Source organism: Akebia trifoliata, chromosome 16, assembly GCF_017979445.1.
Source record: "Akebia trifoliata isolate Shusen 1 chromosome 16, ASM1797944v1, whole genome shotgun sequence".
Taxonomy (NCBI): domain Eukaryota; kingdom Viridiplantae; phylum Streptophyta; class Magnoliopsida; order Ranunculales; family Lardizabalaceae; genus Akebia; species Akebia trifoliata.
This window is the reverse complement of record NC_141390.1, coordinates 18,216,511-18,240,329: the sequence shown is the minus strand read 5'-3', so window position 1 is coordinate 18,240,329 and position 23,819 is coordinate 18,216,511. Positions and strand designations below refer to the sequence as shown.

General features: G+C 33.9%; 1 protein-coding gene and 1 long non-coding RNA gene across 4 annotated transcripts; one reads left to right on the top strand and one right to left on the bottom strand.

Annotated features, from left to right (window-relative positions):
• The first annotated feature begins 714 nt into the window (after positions 1 to 714).
• LOC147382703 (guanine nucleotide-binding protein-like NSN1) lies at positions 715 to 9,500 on the top strand. The gene is given in 10 exon segments (XM_086428219.1): positions 715 to 947; positions 1,090 to 1,334; positions 2,954 to 3,062; positions 3,181 to 3,354; positions 4,014 to 4,249; positions 5,797 to 6,061; positions 7,152 to 7,331; positions 7,444 to 7,655; positions 8,973 to 9,030; positions 9,033 to 9,500. Coding segments are annotated over 10 exon segments (1,821 nt in total). The 5' UTR covers positions 715 to 928; the 3' UTR covers positions 9,356 to 9,500.
• Positions 9,501 to 19,788: 10,288 nt separating this feature from the next.
• LOC147382702 (uncharacterized) lies at positions 19,789 to 23,819 on the bottom strand. Of its 3 annotated transcripts, none has more exons than XR_015173200.1 (3): positions 23,732 to 23,819; positions 21,281 to 21,344; positions 19,789 to 21,094 (listed from the first exon to the last, which is right to left on the bottom strand). It is a non-coding gene; the product is annotated as an uncharacterized LOC147382702 (long non-coding RNA). The 3 variants fall into 3 exon arrangements; XR_015173202.1 differs by lacking the exon at positions 23,732 to 23,819 and adding an exon at positions 23,344 to 23,722; XR_015173201.1 differs by lacking the exon at positions 23,732 to 23,819 and having other exon boundaries at positions 19,789 to 19,970; positions 21,045 to 21,094; positions 21,281 to 22,017.

Here is a 23,819-nt window from a genome sequence, read left to right as displayed (position 1 = left end):
ATTTTGATCAAAAACCAATGAAATTGTAAAGAATTGGTCCTTTGATTAGAATTTTAAATTACAAATAAGCCTACCACCTTCTAGTTTAATTTTTTTTTTTTTTTTAAATTAACAACTAAAGAAATAGATGGTTGAATTTTTTAATTATCATTGGTCTAATTAGTTTAATTAAGAATAATAAAAAATAATTTTATTTTACAATTTTTTTAGTAATTATTTTTAACATTTCGTAAAGGTTATTTTATCATTTTTTTTAAATGTAATTATTTTTTGCATTTTTTTAATAATAATTTAATTTAGGTAGCAAACCTAAATAATAATAAAAATCATTTTAAGTATGATATATGAGTATATTATCATTTAAAATCATGGATTAATTTTATTTTTAATATTATTTAAATGTTATTTTATCATTTGATAAAAATTTGCATATTTTAATGTTAAAAATATATATTATATATATCAAATGATAAAATAATATTTAAAAAAATCTCAAAAATAAATTTAATCTTGTTTTCGGCATGAGTTGCTCAAACGATGGAAAAAGATTTGCCTCTGCATCATTTGCACGACAAATCATTTGCTATGTAAATATTTTTTCTATAATCAAAGATGCCCTAATGAAAAATCATTTACAAATATTTGTACATTTATATATGAAAAATCGAGATTTGGTGATATAATTCAAAGTCTTGCGAAACTAGAACAAGTGTCAAACGTGCTTTTCTCTGCTTTTAATGACTTTTCTCTCAATCCAAAGTCCAAACATAGCCTTAATAGTGCCTCACTCTTTCTCTGCAGTTGCCATTTCACAAAAACCCTAAACTGGTAACAGAAACCCTAACTAGCCAGAGTTGCCATTTCACAAAAACCCTAAACTGGTAACAGAAACCCTAACCAACCAAAGTTTCTCACAGAAACATCAAACATGGTGAAGAAGAGCAAAAGTAAGCAAATCTCTCTCTCTCTCTCTCTCTCTCTCTCTCATTGGATTAATTTCTTGTATATTTCCGTGTTTTCTTCTTACACATTTATAGTTTCGAGTTAATTAAATTAATTTTTTTTCGTAATTTGTTGAACTAAATGTAGAGAGTAAGAGTAAGAGAGTGCCCTTGAAGAAGAAACACAAAATCATAAAAAAGGTGAAAGAGCATCACAAGAAGAAAGCCAAAGAAGCAAAGAAGCTCGGTTTAAATAAGAGGCACAAAGTCGAGAAGGACCCTGGTATCCCCAACGATTGGCCCTTTAAGGAACAAGAACTCAAAAACCTCGAAGTTCGCCGAGCCCGAGCAATCGAGGAATTGGAGCAAAAGAAAGCCGCCCGCAAGGAGAGGGTATGATTTTATCATGTTAATTTTGTTGATTTTTTTTTTTAATTCAAATAATTAAATTAGGTGGATTATGTGTTTGTGTGATTGTTCTTGAAATCAAAAGAAAAAAAATAGTTTTGAAGGTAACCAGGCCCCTTAAGATGGATTTTTTTGGATAAAAGAGTACTTAACATTCACAAATATGGAAGAAGTTTAAATACATAAAAGTACACACTTCTTCTAAGACTAGCACTTTTCCTAATTTAAGGAACTAATCCTACATAAAGGAACTACCCTTCTTAATCCCAATTTTAATAATTTCCTAGTAACCAATTTTAATTACGTCACGCTTTTATTTTAACATGGTATTTTTGCTACCAATTTTCATGTACAGGTTTCCTTTTTGATCTATTGCTTAGGTGGGAATTTTTTTATTCTGAGGCGTCATATGGTTGTCCCTAGTTTAGATGTTTTGATTATGTATTGTTATGTTTGCTTTTTTCTTTTCTTCACTTGTAGGTTTCTTCATCAATAAATAAATTCTCAACCTATCAAAAAAAGAAAAAAGAAAAGAAGAAGACTTAAAATACTTTCACAAATGTAGAATAACATCCATTAAATGAGGGAAGCATGGCTTTGTTCTATCGGAATCACTTTAAACATTGAGAGATATAACTATAATCCTTTGTAAGCTTATATCCAACGGTTTTGGGGTCATTTAGGTTGAACCCAATTTTATTTTACTTTGTGGCAAGTTATCCATGTGCCATTTGCAAAACAACCCGAAGACAACATTGATTTTGTTTTTATAGAAAGGTGTTTTAACTCATTCAACATTTGTTTCATAATGAATGTTGGTTGAGACTCAATTTATGAATAATGAGTCTTGATTATGAGATGTGTATTATCTCCTTTGTCATTTTTTAGTTTGGGCATAGTGACAAAGCTGGGGTTCTGGAATACCTTTCGGCAAGGGAAGACTTCAGAACAAATTGGAAAATTTGCAAGAAAACATCGGGAAAATAAAAATATATTAATGCACTTTATAAACATTGACCAAAAATATAATATAATTGGTGATATTCCAAATACGCGCTGATTACTCTTGATATTGTCAGAAACTTGGTGATATTTTAAAAAATTGTGATTACAATTTTGCATTGGTATGGCTTTCTTAGTCACCTGAAGTGTTAGGAAGCAGTTTATTTTCTAAGCAAGGGTGTCATAAAAAACTAGAAAATTGAACTATTTTGTATCCAGAAGTAGGAGTGGGATTATGGCGTGGGGGTGGGATGCTGGATTTGGGGTGGGGGCATCATCATCATCATTATACACACCTTATTCCAACAATTTGGATTTAGGGAAACATGTTGAAAGAAATATGGATTTGAAGATTTTCGCCAATATTAATTCTTCTCTTTTTTCTTTTAATCAGAAAACATGTGGCTAGGCTTCTGTTTTGTGTAGAAGTGTTGGAACATGGTTAAATGGGGAAAGAAACATTAGTAAAAAATTTCAAATATTTCATAAATAAAGAAGTTGAGAACTACATGATATCTTTCATTTGTTTTACTAACAGTTAACTTGTGATTTCTTTTTTTAATTTATGATCATCAAACGAATGAGACTTCCTATGTTTACAGGCTCAAAAGAGAAAGTTGGGGTTGCTAGAGAATGATGATGTAGCCAAACTGAATAATATAGGAGATCAAAATGGTGGTGAAGGATTGTCAGGAATTGTTAAAAGCCGGGGTAAGTTGATACTTAATGTGCATTCTAGGTTTTCTAACTAGAAGAGAGCTTCATTTTCTTTTTCATGTTCCTTTCTGTCTTTTCATTGTTTTTAACATTTTTCTTGAAGTGTTTGCAGATAATTCAGAAAGGGCCTTCTACAAGGAGTTAGTCAAAGTCATAGAAGCGTCAGATGTCATTTTGGAAGTTCTTGATGCACGTGATCCTCTTGGATCTCGCTGTGTTGATATGGAAAAGATGGTGTTGAAATCAGGTCCTGATAAGCATCTTGTCTTGCTTCTCAATAAAATAGGTAATGGCTCTATTGGTTTCCCTCTCTGAATAGAAAGCACGTTTGTTAAATGTAAGCTCTTGTATTCACATGCTTGTTTTATACCTAATAACGTAGCATCCTTGTTTTGTTACCAAATATTATACTTTCTAAAAGTACTAGAGGATGCAGTTTACCCGTGCCATAGGCATGGGCATCTTCTTTGGGATTAAAGGGGTAAAAGAGGAAAGATCGTAAAGTTAAGTGGGGTGTTATTGAAAAGAGGGTAAAAGATGAAAGATAGTAAAATTGGAAGGATTTTATTGCAGGGAGAAGAGGGGGAAGAGACAATAAAGTTGAAGGGGGTGAAGAGGAAAAGTAATAAAGTGAGGCAGTGTGGACTCTACTCCACTGTAGTTAGAGTGGGATCTTTATCCCCCATAAAACTGTAGTAGTGGAACCTGCAGTTGTGTTTTATTATATACATATACAAAATGAAAACTGCGCAACCCTTGTTAAAATGAATAAATACTACTTATATCAATTTTCCATTCTACAAACCCACCAATAAGAACAACATGAATTAGCGGTTCAATGGACATTTGTTTTCATAAAACATATCACAATTGTAGTGCTTGCAAATGCTTCACTTTCTTGATTGCCTCTTATTTTACTGATTTCTGTCGTATCTTTTATCTCAGATCTTGTTCCTCGAGAGGCTGTTGAGAAATGGCTCAAGTATCTTAGGGAAGAATTGCCTGCAGTTGCTTTCAAATGCAGCACCCAAGAACAGAGGTCAAATTTAGGTTGGAAATCTGCCTCAAAGGGTGCAAAACCATCAAAGAGTTCAAAACCAAGCAATCTTTTGCAAACCAGTGACTGTCTTGGAGCTGAAACTCTGTTAAAATTGCTTAAGAATTACTCAAGAAGCCATGAGGTATGTTTACAATTCTTTTATTTTCCTTCATTATATAAATTATGCAATTGATTAAGTGGAGAGCTGTTGGGAGATCCCTCATGATGTTGTTATATATTTTTATGGCTCTTTCATGAAATTCTAGGCCTGAAAAATATTTTTCACTTTCTTTTGTGTTCTTTTGGCCTATTATTTTCCTCTCAATTATCATCAAAGCCTTATCCCTTCAATTTGGGGTTGGTTAAACGAATCATGTTTCTCCATTCCACTTTGTCCAAGGCCACGTCTTCTATTATTGAAAGTCTATTTATTATATATGCACTTTCACTAGCTCAATCTAGATTCTTTTGGGTCTTCCTCTCACTCAACTTGTATGTTTTTTCTAACCAGGGTTGTAAACGGCTTTTGAACATCCCCAAACCATCTCAGTCAATTTTCTTTTAGATTTAGCGCCTATTGGAGCAAGTACTACATTTTGCTCGAAATTAAGAATGAACACATTCAGGGAAACATGGTAATAGCTCCAATATGTGATACACTAAGACAAAATCGAGGGTTTGGACATGTTCAAAGAAGGCCGATTATAGCCCCCTCATGTAAATCCTTTTTTTTTTCACATAGTTCATTAGGATAGCTGTGCACTGAACCACATGAGTGAGAGACAATTAGGCTTGCATATGCAACAGTGTTACTGAAATTGAAAGTTTTACTTACCAAACATTAGTTGAAAACTTGTAAAAGCAAGCAAGTATAAAATTTACTTCCCTGTTCCGTGATTTCTTATTGCCTATTACATAATTCTATGTGAATGGGAGAGACTTAAATATACTTCTAGTTGTTCTATGTGCATCTGTGATTGTTGGTTCATTTGATTTTGATTCTAATCCCAGTTATGTGAGTTATTGTGCATACATGTGCATTTGACCTTAACTATAGAAAACTTTGGTGTCCAGAGAAATCTTAGCGGTGTTGTGTTCATTGGTACATTTAATTTAGGAATTTTGGAGAAAATTTTGTTTCATAATATTTATGTATGCCTTATCTCAAATTTTCATAAATGTTCACAGGTTTCCTAATTTATATTGTATCCTTCAAAGACGACTATTTCCAGCATTTTAAGCCTCGCATGGACTCTGGAATTTTCATTGAATATATATAATCTATTTTCTCTTCCCTAAATGATGCTCTTCTCCCCATTAAGTATTTTGCATTCTCTCTTATTATCCTTGTATATATCAAGAGGAAGTCTGACTTCCTCTTTTTTTATGAGTACTCGTTTTCACTACAACATTTTGTGAAAGTTTATTCTGTTTTCATTGCTTCTTCAGTTAGCATTCCTGTGATATTGACCGAGTTTAGGTTCTGATTTGCAAAGAAGTGATTCATCTCCCATCCTATTAAAAATAACAAAAGAATGAAAGATCTGATTTCTCTGTATACTTTCTTTTTCATATTTGTGCGGTTTTCTTGACTTTCTGCTTTCTTGTTCTGAACCATTTTCCCTTTGCCTTATAATAAATCTTAACACTTAAAAATGTTAATCTATTGGGTATCTTTGTCTTTGGCAGATAAAAAAGTCAATTACAGTGGGTGTTATTGGGCTTCCTAATGTTGGTAAGAGTAGCCTGATTAATAGCTTAAAGAGATGCCATGTTGTCAACGTTGGTGCGACTCCAGGATTAACAAGATCAATGCAAGAAGTTCAGTTGGATAAGAATGTTAAATTGTTAGACTGCCCTGGAGTTGTAATGCTGAAGTCTGGAGAGAGTGATGCATCCATAGCTCTTCGAAATTGCAAAAGAATTGAGAAGTTAGATGACCCCATTGGCCCAGGTTATTGAACACTTCTTTTCTTTTTTTGGCATAAATAAATTCATGCATCTTTTTTCCTTCAGCAGTTGATGTCTTCTCTCTAAAATTTGACATGAAATGATGCAAATATAATTGGAAAAAAAATTATAACATTTTTTTTGTTGTTGCTTTTGGGCTTGGGCTATCTGTTTGCATTTATTGTCTTCAATATTACTATATTTCATGCTACAGTATTTTGTGCAGGGTTGATTTGTGTTGAGGAAGATTCAGTGATGTAGGAAGCTCTTTGTTTGATGTTTTAGTGCCAAATGCATTGGCCATCTGTTTGAAGAAATTGATTGACTGACTACCTAAGAACTAATGTCAGTTCAGGATGGTGTGAATAGGAACTTCTCTTTCACTGTGTTTTTTATTGCACTACAATTTTCACTGGAATTAAAAGTCTCTTGTTCACCATTAATATTTATTTTTGGTAGGCCTCACCATTAAAATTATTAGTTTCATGGGGGTCTGTTTTATTAGAACCTGGTTATATTAATCTTTCTTCAGTGTCTTTTTTGAAAATTTTCAAACTTCCATTATCTGGTTATGTGCAAACAATCGTTGTTGTTAAAAGTATCTTAGGTTGTACATAGTAAATATTTAGATACGACCGTTTATATATTTGTATTTAATTTGTTTTCTTTGAAATCAAGTTGATATACAAATTTGGGTACCATTTTGTTATTATTTTAGTAGCTAACATGTGTTGTATAAATTGCTTGAAAAAAAAAAAGATTTTCAAGAAGCAAGGATACTCCCAACTTAACATGAATTGATTGTAAAAATTTGTTGAAGACATTATGGGAGATTCCAAATTGAATTAGGATCATAAGACGATTATATGATTTAACTGAAGCTTTTGTAAATATAGTTCCTTTCTCATTATTAAATAACAACTGGTGTTACAACAGTGGTCATTAATGAAGTCTCATCATCAGTGTTATGGGTCTTTTTATTTGCATCCAGTTTTGTCAAATTTATTAATAGAAAGAAGAAGCACTACAAATCTCTGTGGCCAACATTCTGAAAGTGGATAGATACTGAGTTAGCTTATTTATGAACTTCGCAGTAAAAGAGGTTCTCAAGCTTTGCCCTGCCAAAACGTTAGTATCACTATACAAGCTCCCATGCTTTGATTCAGTCGATGATTTTCTCCAAAAGGTGGCTACTGTTAGAGGTAAGCTAAAAAAGGGTGGCGTTGTGGATGTTGAAGCTGCTGCAAGAATAGTCCTCCATGACTGGAATGAAGGTATATCTATGAGTGTTGGTACAGTTAACAGTTCTAATACTCTGAAAAATGAAAAAGGAAAGAAAAATAATGCATTTTGTGCAACTAATTCTCTATACTTGATCTATTTCAGGTAAAATTCCATATTTTACGATGCCCCCATCTAGGAGTCAAGGAGAGAATTTGGAGGCAGCCATCGTATCGGAGCTTGGGAAAGAGTTCAATGTTGATGAAGTTTACAATGGTGAATCTTCTTTCATAGGCAGCCTTATGTCTGTTGAGGATTTTCGTCACGTCGAAGTTCCACCTAATTGTCCTCTAAATTTTGATGAGCAGATGCTAGAGGTTTGTGCTCGCCTTACTCATCTTTGACCGTTTGAAAAGAATCCTTGATGTTGAGTCTGTTTTGTCACGTTTGAGCTCATTTAAACCCACCAAAAACAGTTCTCTATGGTTTCACCCAGAATTTTTTCTTGAGAAGATCTACGCAAAAACACCATTTATGCTGTTTGTTGGGGAAAACCTTATAGAATTTATGTAAACCCACCGAAACGTTTCTCTATGGTTTCACCCAGAATTTTTTCTTGAGAAAATCTACAGAAAAACACCATTTATGATGTTTGTTGGGGGGAACATTATAGAATTTCGGTGGGCAACTTTTATATTTGGCCCGCTCATGATCCAACAGCAAAAATATTGTGGAGAACTATTTTGGGTAGTTTCAAGAAAGGAAATGTTTTCAGCAAAAATATTGTGGAGAACTATTTTGGGTACTTTCAAGAAAGGAAATGTTTTCAGGCCCGATTATGAGAATGATATAAAATAAGGCTCTGTTTGGTTCGCATCATAGGCTTCATGTAGGAGATGGCAAAGTTTTTACACTGGCCGTGAACCTGAGACCGCTCCCCACTGCCCCTTTTACCTGTTAAAGAAACATTACATAAACGTAGTTTTCACTGCAAAATGTGTATTTTCTTCATTGATTAGAAACACTTTTTAGCACAGTTGAAGATGCCGTTTTGTTTCTGTATGTTTTGGCCAAAGCATCTCGGTATTTGGTATTTTAGAACAAAACAATGAATTGTCCAGTAGTATTGATTGGTCTCGCTCTGCACACCAATAAAATCACAATTTATTCAATCACTGTTCATCTTCAGAAAAAAAAAAAAGCCCAACAGAAACACGAAGCATGCCCAAACTGTGATTACGTCAGTTTGTTTCGAAATGTTTTGATTTCTTCTAGGTATTTCTGTAGACTAAGATAGATTAAACCCTGCTTTTAGGCCATATATGCCGCTAACCAAATAGATACCAAGTGTCATATTATGTGATTTTATTTCTAGAAACTGGACCTCATTATATAAAAGTTCTGCATGGAAAATGTTATGTTCTAAAATATTTCTAAGCTTTCATCCATGCCACAGTTGAGGATATTTTCTAAATTAAGCCAACTGTGTTCTGGGTTCTATGCATTTAGAAAGTTCCTACTTTGTGCCTTGTAACTTCTATTTGCATAATGACAGAAATGTGGTCGTTGCCAACTTGACATGAAGTTGAATTTATTAATTTATTTTAGTGTGAATGTTTTCCAAAGAAATATTGTGCTATGGATTCTTGTTGCCCTTCCAGATGAGTCTTTAATATCATGTGTTCTGGCTTTAGGATGATTTACAGCCCAAAGCTTTAAATCAAGACGACAAAAAACCCAAAGAAATAACTGAAGCGATGAACTCATGGTTTGTGATGAAAACAACTCAAGCAAGGCCAATGCCAAAACCCTTACTAGCAGGCAAAATGAGAAGCTATATACAGCAGAAGGAATACTCAATACAAAGCGACAGAAAGCAGAAAAGAAGAAAAGGAAGAAAGCTAACAAATCATCCTCGACCAAAGCTATGGATGCTGACTACGACTTTAAGGTGGATTATACAAATAAAGGATTTTCCATGAATGTCGGTGATGAGAGTGATGGGACTGATGATGATGATGCGGATGATCAAATTTCTGGTGAAGTGCCAATGTCTGGTGTTGAATTGGATGAGTAATTTTCTTTTCTTGTCTCTTGTTATTGTCCTTTACTTTTTGTTTATGAGCAATTGAATTTCCATTTTGTGGTGGATTCAATGTTTAGAACATTTTAAATTGTAATTCATTTTTGACAAGGATTATCGGTTTCATGTTTTGATTGAATTTGGTGGGGATGATCGATCTCGTCATTCACACGCAAAATTAGTTTCGATACGCATACATTTATTATTAGAATATTGCTGACGTGACCGCAATGTCTCAAAGTGTATTGGAACCAGCGATGCTTTTCATCGAGATACAAGTCAAAAAGTGTAATGGTTCCCACATACTTTCACGACAGGACAGGATTTGTGATATGAGGTACAATCTTAAGGTCAGTACAGCACGCCTTGTATTATTATTGTCAGTGTTGGTCGAACTGATAACGTTTAATAATGAAAAATCACAAATTTTCAATGTCAAATGTGTAAATCAAGTGATGGATTTGAAGTCTCCAATGATAAAATACAGGTCGAAATCTTATTAAAAGTAGTTAAATAGGATACAAACATAGTTAAAATTTTGTTTTTTTTCTCCATATAAAAGATATGACATTAGACAAATCCAGAAAGTCCACAAGTGGACCTATGCTCTACTGTCCATAATTGTGATCCATGACCCAAACCTAAGTATTGCCCCCACAAAGGATTTGCAAAGAGTGAATGAGAAAAAATAAACATACCCTTTATGTTTTGTTGCATATTTGAGATAGGGCAGACTGTTTTCAAATTGATGATAAAGTCCCTTGACCTTGGTCTACATTCGAAAGACCAATGAAAAATGACTTAAATACCCTCATTTTTTCAACATCTAGCCAAATCCTCCTCACCTTTTTTTTTTTTTTCGTTAACGAGGTATCGGAACTTATGTCTTACTAATGGGACCAGGTGAGGCAGGGCCTGGACCAAGGCATATGGGTTCCTCCACTGGGCACGTGCAACGTCCGCACATCACATGCACTAGGTAAGTGAGGGTACACCCTCGTGGTGGCCTCGAGAAGCCATTGCTCATACTGGGCAAACGCCCAACTTGTCTTTCAAAAATATGCAAACTTTATGCTCTTGAAGCTCCAGGATATATTACTTAGAATTTTGTTCAACCTCCTTTTAAATTAATTTTCTTAAACCTCTTAAAAAAAACCCCTTAAATTATGTTTTTTTTTCCCAAAAAGATCCATCATCTTCTACTACTTCCCACAAATCCAATCTTGTCTGTGACGTTTGAACGTTTAAGGAGATAAAATCTTAATGAAAAATAGCTATAAAAAAATTCTAGCTAAGATGTGTGCTTTGAGGGAGAAAAATCCAAGGTTTTTTTACTAGAAGTTGGGGAGAAACGTTTAAATCATTCTGTAGTCTCCCAGAATTGAACAAGATCAAGGCATATTTCATAGCACAAGGATATATAAAATATTCAATAAAATGGAAAGGGATATAAGTTTAAATCACCCTAAATTTAATGATTTTGCAATCAGACCATTTAAGATCAAATAGTGACCATTGAAGGAGAAAAACTTATTCACATGTAGGATAAATGCAAATCAGTAGTATCCAGCACAGCAAACAATCCTTAAGATTCTCACTTAATATTGCTCAAATATTGGAAAACATTGATTAGCAAGACTTGACTGATCTAATTCAACTCCATCAAGTCAAAACACGTCAAATTGATTCGAAATTAATTTATTTATTTATATTTTTATATTTAAAAATACTTTTTTGATATAAATCCGATTAATAGAGATGTCAATAGGCAGGTTTGGTCGGGCTTGGATGAGCCCAATCTTAAAGAGGCTGGTTGTACCTTAGACCATCCTTAAACCCTTATTGACTTAAGTCAACTAAACCCAAATCCAGTCCTAACGGACTCGGGCTGATTTTTTATTTTTATAAAATGGGTTTTGTTAAGTAGTCTCTTAAGGGCGCACCTTAGGATGCGTTAAATCCACCTCTAATCTTTATTTTCCAACCAAACTTGTTCTCAAAAAAATTTTCAAAGACTTATTTTCAAGGTGTATTTAATGCATCTTTAAAAGTAGTTTGAAGTCATTTGACAGCTCAATCTCCATCCTAGGCCATGTTTGGTGAAATGTCTTGCAAATCTTTTTTTGTGGTTGGTTGATATTTTCAATAAATTTTGATTGGAAAAAAATTGCAATAACAATTTTCGTTGTGATTTTTTGTTAAAATAAAACATAGAAACAATTTTAATTCATTCTACCTCATCAAAGAATTATTCAAATTACAAATATATTGTCAGTAATTAGTACATTAACATACATATGAACTTACAAAAATATCCCTATCAAAAGTATAGTAACTTCCATATTAAAATCATAAAAATGCAAAGAAACTACTCTAATTACAAAAATACATTTAGTACTTGTTACAATAACATACATATGAATTTACAAACATACCTTAATGCTAAGGGGATATTTTGTTAAAAAAAATGATGAGGACTATTTTTGTAATTTTATATGGAAGTAAATGTTATGATGAAAAGTATTTTTGTGAATTTATATGCATGTTGTGGACACGTGATTTATTTATTTTTTAATATATCAACCACATGGGGGGGGGGGGGGTTTGGAGTCGCCACCATTCATATTAGAAATGGCGTGAATGGTCACTCGGGTCGTCTTTTTCAAAAAAAAATGTCATTTTGGCATTTGATGACTCTCGTACGGATAAAGTTTATGGTCCAACTTTTGATTCTAGGTAAGAGGGTTCATTTTATGGAGTAGGGAAGGTGTTAGACACCATACTCCATCCACCATTAGTGGTAACCTTGGATTCGGTCATTTTTGAAAAAAAAAAAAAAAAAGTTGGAAAAATCCGACATGTACCCTCAAAGATGAGGGACTTGGATATTGGTTTAAACCGTTGAGGGGACCCTTATTGAAAAAATGGGCCCTTTGATGGTTCAAGTCATTTGTGGTGTGTGTTTGTAGGTGTAAAGAGGGGAAGAAGTAGAAGAGGGAAGTGGGGAGAAAAGAAGAGGTGATCCTTGTCCAAATCTACCTTGATCTTGGATTGGCTTTCTTTGACCTTCAAAGGATGAGTCTTCTTTGACCTTCCTTGACTTGCTTAAGAGAGTTGAGAGAAAGTTGAGAGTTGTGAGTAGAGAGTAGAGTGTTGAGTGTGGTATTGAGAGAGAGTGATTTATAGTGGGTACTTTTATCAAATTTTCATTAGGGATTGTAAGTGGAGAATGAAGGGGGTTTTATAGGATTTGAGAGTTATTTTTAGGGGTAAAATCGGGTGAAATGAAGAGGAATGGTAGAATGGTGTGGGGTTTAAGAGAGATATGAAGGTAAATTAGAGGGGATTGAAGGGTATTTGTGCAAAAAAGGCTAAATGGGTTATTTTACAACCCAAATGATTTGGATTTTACCCAATCAATTTGGGTGGAGTGTTTGGTGAGGTGAGATGATAAGTGTTGAAGAGGGTGATTGATTGATTGAGTAGTATTTGATTTAAAAGAATGGGGGGTGTAAGAGAGTGGTTGATGATATTTTGGAGAAAGTAAAGGAAATGATATCATGTGTTAAAATAGGTAAAGATAAGGAATTTAGATGAGTTAATGGGAGAGGATGAGTGTCTGATTTGAGAGGAGGGGTGTGGATTTAGATTGTAGATGTGGGTTTTGTAGGGAATGATGAGGGTAGATTAGGGAGAGGTATAGGTTGTAAGTATTTGATTTGAGAGAATGGATGGGGTAGGTTAGGGAGAGGTATAGGTAAATGATATTTAGAGAAAAGGTGATGAGATGGTTAGTGGGATGAGGGATGTGAGTTGAGGTGGTGACATGTGTCCCACCTTGATGATCATGTTGATTGGTTGTGATGTTAAGTGGGGTTGAGTTGGGCTTGGGTAATAGATTGGATTAAAGAATGATTGAGTTGGGCTTGTATTGGGTTGAGTTTAAGAATGTAGGAGGGTGGTCAGGTGTTTGGGTTCATGGGCCACATGAGTAGCCTTGGGCGGTTTATTGAAAAAGAATGACAAAATACATTGGATTTTTGTAGGTTTGGGCCTTGGAGCCCATTCCAATTTTTACGATTTTTGGGGCATTTTGCATCTAAGACCTCGTCAAATTTAGGTGTTTACACATGTTATTATAGTAGGTATTGAAGACAATTTTTATAATTTAAAGTTTCTTTGAAGATGGGTATTTTGTAAATTTATGTGTACCAAATACTAATAGTAATGTTTTAATTTGATTAATTCCCTTGATAATGGGTATTTTAGTAATTTTGATATTTAGAGATTGGAGTCAAATAATTTTTTAAATGATCTAGTACTGCAACCATTCGTTAAAGTTTCTTAAGAATTTAGGTAATTTCATGCAAAAATTTTGCAATGCAAATCATTTGCATTTTGTAACCTACCAATAAAATTGATTATAGAAAATTATATGCATTTGTAAATAATGATTTGCAGTATACAAAGCAGGGCCTAGCTTAAAAAGAAAAACTTATTCGAGATGAGAGGAAATTTATTCTTTTATGATACGTTTTTATCATTTCCTTGGTCCACCCACGAGAATGCATCCTCGCTTATCTGGAGCGTGCGATATGCGAACATTGCACGTGCTCAGGGGAGGGACTCATATGCCTTGACTCTTCCAATCCCCCTAGTCAAATGTAAGTTCGGATACCTCCATTATAAAAAATAAAAAATCATAAATCTAATATGACTAATTATGACTAATGATTATCTGACTCGGGAATTTTCATTTGGTTTGTACTCGGTCAACGTGGTAAGTGCATATAACTGTAGATCTTTTTTCCTTGTGTATCCCGAAGAAAAAGATGTATGGTTTTGTGCATTTGCCTTGTTGACCGAGTACAGGCCAAGTGAGAATTTTCGAGTTAAAATATTACGACATTATTAAAGGAATAAAATTGTGTGTTCGAATTGCTAATTTGTAGCAGGCAAAATTAGAAGGTATATATAGCAGAAGGAATACTCAATACAAAACTACAAAAGGCAAAAATAGAAGAATAGGAAGAAAGCTAACAAATCATCCTCAATCGAAACTATGGATACCGACTACGATTTTAAGGTAGATTACATAAATAAAGGATTCTCCCATACTTTTCCCCTCTATTTGTCGAACAGATAAAATTCAATAATGAAAATTCACAATATTTCAATGTCAAATGTGTAAAGAAGGGTCTCTTTTATAGACTTGCAATCCAATGGACACTGTCCCACAATGTGAAAAAAGCCCAAATTTGATGGCCCTAGCCGTCAAATTTTATAAAATTCGATGGACAAAAGGGTCGAATTTTTCATTGTCAAACTTTTTTTTTCGATGGGCCAAAACTGTCAAATTAATGAAGGATGGGAGAAATTCGATAGCTTTAAGCCATCAAATCTGGGAATATCTAGAATTTCGACGATCCTAGACCATCAAAATTAAGTTTCTAAAATTCTTAGGCCTTGGCCCATCAATTTTTTTCTGTCGAATTTTCCTGTTCTCACATAGTGTCCAATGATTCAAAATTGTGTCTCATGTGTCTCCAATGGTAAAATACGGGTCGAAATCATGAATAAATTATTAAATAGAAAACAAACATAATTAAAATTTTATTTTTTTTATCCATGTAAAATATATGGCATTAAACAAATCCATAAAGTCCACAAGTGGACCCATGACCTACTGTCCATAAATGTAATCCAACCCAAATCTTGACCCCATAAAGGATTTGCAAAGAGTGAGTGAGAAAAAATAAATTATAAGTTTGACATACCCCTTAGGGTCAAGGATTTGCAAAGAGTTAATGAGAAAAAGAAAAATAAAACTAAAAATTTGGACATACCCCTTTATCTTTCGTTGAATATTTGAGATAGCTCGACTGTTTTCAAATTGATGACAAATACCCTTGACCTCAGTTTACATTGGAAGACCATTGGAAAATGACCTAAATACTCTAATTTTTCAATGTCTAATATCTTTTAATCTCTTGAACCTCTGGGGTATATTACTTTGAATTTTATTCAACCTATTTTTAATAAATTGTCTTCAACCTCTTCAATAAAACCCGTATTATTATTATTTTACAAAAATATCCATCATCTTCTACTCCCCACAAATCCTATCTTGTCCATGACGTTTGAACGTTGAAGGAGACATAATCTTACATTGAAGACAGTACTTGAAAACAATTCCAATTATGATGAGTGTTTTTTAGGAAAAAAATATAATTGTTTTAGCTAGAGGTTGAGAATGAGTGTTTAAATAATTTTTTGTAGTTTTTTAAGATTGAACAAAATCAAGGGGGTATGTCATTAATTTTATAACACGAGGGTATCTCAAATATTCAATAAAACGTCATGGGGTATATGTAAATCACCCTAAATTTAATGAATTTGTCATTTTGCACTCGAACTATTTAAAGATCAGATGTTGACCATTGAAGTAGGAAAAACTTAGTCACATATAGAATAAATGCAAATCATTAGTATACAGCACGGATAACAATCAATAAGATTTTAATTATTACGTAATATTGTTAAAATATTGGAAAATATGAGGCTATGATATTGATGGCAAGACTTCCTTGAAATTTTCTTAGCTTGGCATTCTCATTAGACTTATCCAATTTAACTGGATTGAGTCAAATCACATCAAATTGATTCGAAATTAATAAATATATTTTTAGATTTAAAAATAATTTTTGCTCAAATTAGATTAATAGCTACCACAATCATGGAATCTCATTTATATCAATGAGAAACATTGACTTTTTTAATAATCAACTACATATGTGAAAAATAACATAATTCGTTGAAATCCATTGATTGTTTTGTGGTGTCGAATTCACTCAATGCCTTCTTTCTATTCTAAATCACTTGAGTCAAATTGGATTTGTGGACACGAGATTATTCATTTTTGAATGTCTCAACCACTTTAGGGGATTTTGGAGTTGCCAACATTCTTTTTTGGTAAACGGGTGTGAATGGTCACTTGAATTACATTTTTTTGAAAAACGTGTTATATTAGCATTAGGTGACTCTCGTATGAATAAGGTTTACCGGTCCAATTTTGGATCTAGGTAAGGGGGTCCATATTAAGGAGTAGGGAAATTGTTAGTCACTTATTCCCTTTACCGTTGGTGGTAATCTCAAATTCGATCTTTTTTTGAAAATAAAAATAAAATGAAAAAAATCGAAAAGATTCGATATATGCCCTCAAATATGAGGGATTTTGATGTTGGTTCAAACTATTGATGGCACTTTTATTGAAAAATGGGTCTTTTGATAGTTCAAGCCTATTGTGATGTGTGCATAGGTGTAGAAAATAGGGAGTAGTAGAAAAAAGGAAATTGGAAAGGAGAGAAGGGGGTGTTTGTTTCTTTTTGTCTAAAATTCACCTTGCCATTTTTTTTTATCTTCAAGAGATGTGATTCCTTGATTATTCTTGATTTGCTTGAGAGAGTAGAAAGTTGAGAGTAAGTAGTGAATTGAGAATGAGTAGTAGTTTGAGAATAGAGATTATATTTTTCTTAATTTTTCATTAGACGAGAATTGTGTTAAGGATAAGGGGATTTTATAGAACTTTGGGGGTATTTTTTAGGGGTAAGATGTGATGAATTGATGAAAATGAGTAGAATGGTTAATGATTTGATATAGGAGATGAGTAAATTTAGGGTGATGAAAGGGCATTTGTGGAAGGGGGTTAAATGGGTTATTTGTAACCCAAATGAGTTGGATCTTTTAACCCATTTGGATTGAGTGTTAGGTGAAATGAAATGAGTGACATGTTTGATTGAGAGAATGTGGGTGTAAGATGGTGGTTAATTGATTGAGTGTTTAGTGAGTTGAGGGGAATGTATTTTAATTAAAAGAATGAGTTGTGTAAGAGGGTAATTGATTAAGTTTTTGGGAGGGTGGAGGAGGTGGTGACATGTGTTAAAATGGGTATGGATTTGGAGTGCTAGATGAGTTGATTAGAGAGAATGCGTGTTTGATTTAAAAGGAGAGGTGTGGGTTTAGAGTGTTAGATGAGTTGATTAGAGAGAAGAAATGTTTGATTTGAAAGGAGGGGTATAGGTTTGGAGTGTGAAAATGAGTTTGTAAGGAATGATGAGGGTATGTTAAAGTAAGGTAATGGATTGATGTGTGAGTAAATGATGTTTTTAGAGAAAATGTGATGGGGATTGGTAATTAAATAAGGGAGGTGAGTTGGGGTGGTGACATGTGTCCTACCTTGATAATCTGGGGTAATTGGTTATGATGTTGGGCTTGAGTTGAGAATTGGATTTGGGTAGATTGATTAGGCTTAGATAGTGGGTTGTTGGGTGTAGTGTTGGATTTTGAATCCATTGGGCTTAGGGAGTTAAGTTGAGTATGTATGGTAATGAGTTGGACTAATGTTGGGTTGGGTTGATGATTGTAGAAGAGTGGTGAGGAGTTTGGGTTCGTGGGTTACATGAGTAGGTTGAGTTTGAGTATAGTAGTGAGTTGAATAGTAATGAATTTAGATTAGGGTTGGGATGGGTTGGGAGATGAGAGAAGTGGTGTGAATTCTTTTGGTCTATGGGGCATGTGAGTGGCTTGGGCTTGCGTATAATAGTGAGTTGAATAGTAATGAATTTGGATTAAGGTTGGGATGCGTTGAGAAATGAGAGGAGTGGTGTGAATTCTTTTGGTCCATGGGTCACGCGAGTAGGGCTTGAGCCATTTATTAAAAGAAAAAGAAGAATTTTTGAATATTTGAGCTTTATGGCTCATTTTGATTTTTATGGACTTTAGGGCATTTTGCATCGAAGACTAGGTTAAATTTTGGTGTTTACAGGATTCATTGTGAGTTTTAAGACCATTGTTTCTATAGAGGCAGAATCGAGTTTTACCTTGATTGACCCTACCTTACTCATCTGAAGTAGCTTCTCAATCCCTTCTGTAAGTATCAATGTAGTATCTGCCAATAACCTTCCAACGTCCAAGTTAGAGTTGTATAAAAAAAAAATATTTCAATCAAACAATAGTTTTAGCCCTTTCTCTCTTGGCCAAAAAAATCCCCTCACTTTTGTTGATTCCCCTATTTATATGTTCTCCCTTAAAATTAGGGTTTGTCCTTTAATCGGGCTATGATCACGGTGAATCTCCTAATTGTAATGATCTTAAACGAAATTAGGATATCTGAGATTGAGTCTAAGATTCTTAAGAGATCTCTTTCGATATCTCTAGACTTAATATGCCTAATCTAAAGTCACACAGATATCTGGATCAGGCCTGTCCTGTTAAGCAGATCAGATTTCTCCTTATATTGTCCTGCCCCACCAATCAAACCAGGCGTTACTAACTTGGCCTGCCTTACTGCTGGGCAGGATTGGTTTTATTGGCTCGCTCCAAATGCAACTTAATTGGTTAGGACACGTGTACAGTCTAGATAATGTACCATTATTATCTTCTATAGTTCTATGTACATCGTCTGATATCATTTCTCACATCACTCACATAACAATTTCTCCTTGTGCTAACTTTTGGTTAAATCTACTATTAACATAAAATCATCATCTTTATAGAGATGTCAATAGGTAGGTTCAAGTTGAACTTCGAAGAGCCCAATCTCAAAGAGGCAGGTTGTACCTTAGATTCCCTTAAACTCCCATTGGCCTTAAGTCAACTAAACCCAATCCCAATCCTAATGGTCTTGGGTTGATTTTTTATTTTTATAAAAGGGTTTGTTACTTGTCACTACAACATTTTTGGTCTATAGCGGCGGAAAAATCCGCCGCTAAATGGCAATTTTTCCGCCACTAAAAGCTATTACGGCGATGAGCAGCGGAAACCAGATCCGACGTAGCATCCTCGGTCGCTAAATGTAGCGGCGGAACAAATATGCGCTGTTAAATGTACCATTTTTAGCGGCGGATATTTATATCCGCCACAATAGATCGATTTTTAAAATTAATAGAATATTCAACATCTAGCAGCGGACCTTAGGATCCGCTGCAATAGCTCAAATTTTAAATTGATAGAATATTCAACATTTAGCGGCGGTACCTCATATCCGCTGCAATAGGTTAATTTGTAAGTTATAAAATATATAGCATATAGCGGCGGATTGTAAAATCCGCGGCAATAGGTTAATTTTTTAATTAATAAAATATACAGCATATTGTGGCGGATTTTATTATCCGCCGCAATAAGTCAATTCTTTAATTAATAAAATATACAGCATATAGCGGCGGATCTTAAGATCCGCCACAATAGGTCAATTTTTTAATTTTAAAAAAATATATTTTTTTTTCCTGAATTTTAACAAAGATCTATTTTTTCTGCTTTATCAAAATGGTCACTGGAATCTAACTCACGCATAGGCACGTGCACACACACATGCACTCCAACTCACACACACACACGGGCACAAACACACACACATACAGCTTGCTCCCCTTTGTTCACACTAAAATCCACAATCAATGCACCAATATTTAAGTCGAAGATAAAAAACATAACCAAGTATAATTAACAAACAAAAGGGAGAATAGAAGGGATCTGTTGACTAGCGCTTTACCTTCTGTTTAACATCAATGGAATGAGAACCTGATTTCAGCAAAGCTCCAAGTATGATTTCCTACATAGAATGCCTCAGTTGCATCATGGAATTGTACACGTAATTAACTTATCTTCCAAAATTACAATCATAAGCAAAGCCTTATCTTCCAAAAGTGCAATATAAGTAGTAGGCAATTCAATGAACTTTGCCTCATTAATTTGTTATATTGATGTCTAAGTTGATTATCAGAGTACATTTATTTTGCAAGTATACCACTAGATTTTGAAGGATGATTTTGATCCTATTGCTCAAGATCAAAAAGTTATCGCTATTTATGATGGCTTGTGCCTAACTAGAGACTTTTAGAGGGAAGGATGATCAATATGTTTGAGTTGAACAGAGTATCATTAAATGCTTACTCCAAAAATTTGGGAGCAAGTGAAGGATGTCATTCTTGTGTTGATGCTTGATTTCATTCTTTTGTATCTCTATTGTTCATCTACATCCTTCAACTAATGTGTTTATTTCGTTAACGGTAATAATCCAACACAACACAAACCAGTGTCATTTAGACCAGTTACAAGCTGATCCACAAACGCCGCTAACTTACTAGGGCTACTTTTCAGTTTGCTTGTTCTGTAAAGCATCCAAGTATTAGAAAGAATAATCTATTCTTCAAGGACTGTCCTTCACCCTCTAATTGGTTAATAAAAAGGTCTAAGATAATTTAGCTCAAATGAGCACTAAACATCCTACACAGATAACCCTCTAAATCTATATAAAAGATCTTTCATTTCTTAAAAATTTACAATTAAAACCAAAAGCAAAAATTTTGAATGCTAGTTCATACAACCATGACAAGGTTACTGCTAATAGTCCTTCACGGTCTATAACATGGATATGAAGCCATTGACTTTCCCTACTTATAAATCTAATTATACTATCTCCTCAAGGTTCAAGAGGCCTGCAAGAGCTATAGGGAAGAATTCAAAGCTGTAATTTCATTTTTTTATGATGTAGGGTATCCACACCTCTTGAGGTGTTAAATGTTATTGCATTTCTGATTTGATATGGGCATTCAGATTCATACTACGAAACTGTTTCCAAAATGAACTTTGAAAACATGAGATTAAATGACCTCGACCTACATACCATTCGGCCGAGTACGCGGTGATGTTTTTCTACCTCCTCATGTATATCACCTGTCAATTGTTTAAAATAAAGACATGACAAATAAATCAATATTATCATGTTAATCTCCTTCAACATTGTACAATAATTACAAACACTTTTTTGCACTTTGGAAACTACAGTAGCATATAATAAAACAAGATTAAAAGAGGGATTACAGCACCACAACAATTGCAAACAAAGTTACATCTGCCAACCTGAAGTATAGGAGATCTCCCTACACTAGATATCCACCCAACCATATGATCCAAATCATCCAAGCTACAAAGAAAAAAGTTTGAATAGTTAACTTGTCCTGGTTGATAAAAATAATGCTCAAAGTGCCCAATGATCCTTTTATAACACAGCCCACACAATTTATCAATCTCAAAGTGTATGTTAAAGAAGCACTAAATGACCACCAAAAACTGAAAAATCTGATAAAAAATCACTAAAAAATACTTTTACTCCTAGTCATTAGTTTATATGTTTGTCTATAATAACATATATACATGCAGGCAAAAACCCAGACCAAAACTGATAACATCTCATCTAAAATATACAAGGAAACAGGAACATATGACCATAATACAAGAATTTTTTACTTATTCTATCTCAACATACCTAGGCCTTTATGCCTTGAAGACTCTTGCATCAAATCTGCGCAAAATTTGTCTCCATCATTCAATGAATTTCTACTTACAAATTCCATTAACTTGTTGTAAGCCTTGGGGTTATAGCTCTGCTATACCAAATAAATGTAAAAAATGAAATGATCGAGATCTACGTGATTATATCTAACTACTCTAATGCAGTATCCATCTTATAAGTAAATTTTCTAAGAGTCACAATGGGTCTCTAAACTACAACCTTATTTGGTTTGGCAAAATGGGTCTCTAAACTTATGCATTTTTTGTTTCCTTAACAAATGAGTGGGATCGATTGTGATTTCTCTTTGTGGATGAATTTTTTATTTATTCCTTGATTTGAACTAAAATTTGTTGGATGATTTGGATTTCTATGTTTGCAAAAGCTGTTTGCCTGACCAAATCCAATAATCAAAATGCCAACTTGATTTATAGAAAGATAGTGGCTCTCTTACAGAAAACAAACAAAGCAGTCTATTGTTTTGGGGTCGAAATCAAACAGCCTTACATACTCCACATGAACCTGAACTTGCTACTAACACACAAGGGACTTCTCACACCTCACTAACTTGGTCTAATGGATGGACCATACATAATAAAGAGTGGGAAATAACCTAGTCAAGACCAAGAATGCCGATTCAGGTAGAGTTCAGTGTGAGACATTTCAAACCATGATACCAATATCCAACAGAAGTAAGTAAGAAAAAAAAAACTTAAACAAAGAAGGTAGTTGGATTCATTCCTAGGTGGAGACAAATCTGAGACAGACCACTCAAACACACCGGCTATATCACAATTGTAAGCACTTATCCAACATAGGTGTAATCTAGGAGCCACTTGGAAGTTGGTTACTTAACATATGGGTGTCTAAGCCAATTTCTAACGTGTGACTTTGTGGAGAAAACTGTCTGGAGGTATGATTGAGTTTTGGTTCTTGATCTTTCCTATTTTATTCAACAAAATTTCTTAGCAAGGATGCATTTTTAAGGAAGAGCTTGATGATTTGTTATGTTCTATATAAGTTTGAAGTTGAAGTACGTACTTAACATATAGGGTGTCCTTTCTAATTTTCTACATGGTTTCATGTCTTTGTCAATACAATCTAAGACTATGTGAGGCACATAGAGCCAAATTAAACATTAAAAAAACTCTCAAGACATGATGGATAAAGCAGGGTGACTCAGACATTATGGATGGATGATCCAATATGAATAATGATGCAAATTCTTTAAGGTCTAGGACTGTCAGACACACTAATCCACACACACCAGATTAACAATCAAGTAATTTTTCAGTCACAGCCCCATTAGTATCAGTTTCTTAGCTATGGACATAGCTCAAGTCCAAGATATTAAATAGAATGAAATCAATAGTCAATTTCACACAACAAAGTAAAGTGACTTTTATTTCACTTAAAGTGTGTCAGATCAACATATCAACATCAAACCAAATGAAGCAATAATTAGAACTAGTCACAGTAAACTGAATGTATGCCATGAGCCTAGTCAAAGAAAACTGAATGTATACCCTAAGCAGAATAGGATCTATCGAAATAGATTATTGGTCACTGATTAGATTTTATGATAAATGCCCATAGAATCTAGCCTTATACAATTTTTGTGTTGGAAAATTACCTTGATTTGACTATAGCATTGATCGTTGGTGGACTTAACTGGCCATGTTCTATGTCAATACTTCAAATAAAATAACATGCAACCTTCTATTTCTCTACATCACAAAACCCAATAGATCAAATCAAAGAACATAACAATCTTTACCTCACATTACCATAGTGATAAGAACTTTAACAGCTATAGTAGAAACAACCATCAAGGAATACAGTAAGTTATATGCAATCTCCCTCGTACGGAAAAATTAGATGAAGCAAAGCAAGAGTGTGAAAGACTATTAAATGACATAAAAGAAAATTTTCTATTATATGCAATCTCCCTCATATGGAAAATTAGATGAACCAAAGCAAGCTAAGTGTAGAAATAAAAGCACCAAATTGGTTTGACATACTGGATGATACTTCAGAAGGTTGTTGATGATGGTAAGCCTGATTCTCTCTAACATATCAAGATCCTCAACTTTGCGCCCAATGTCCCTG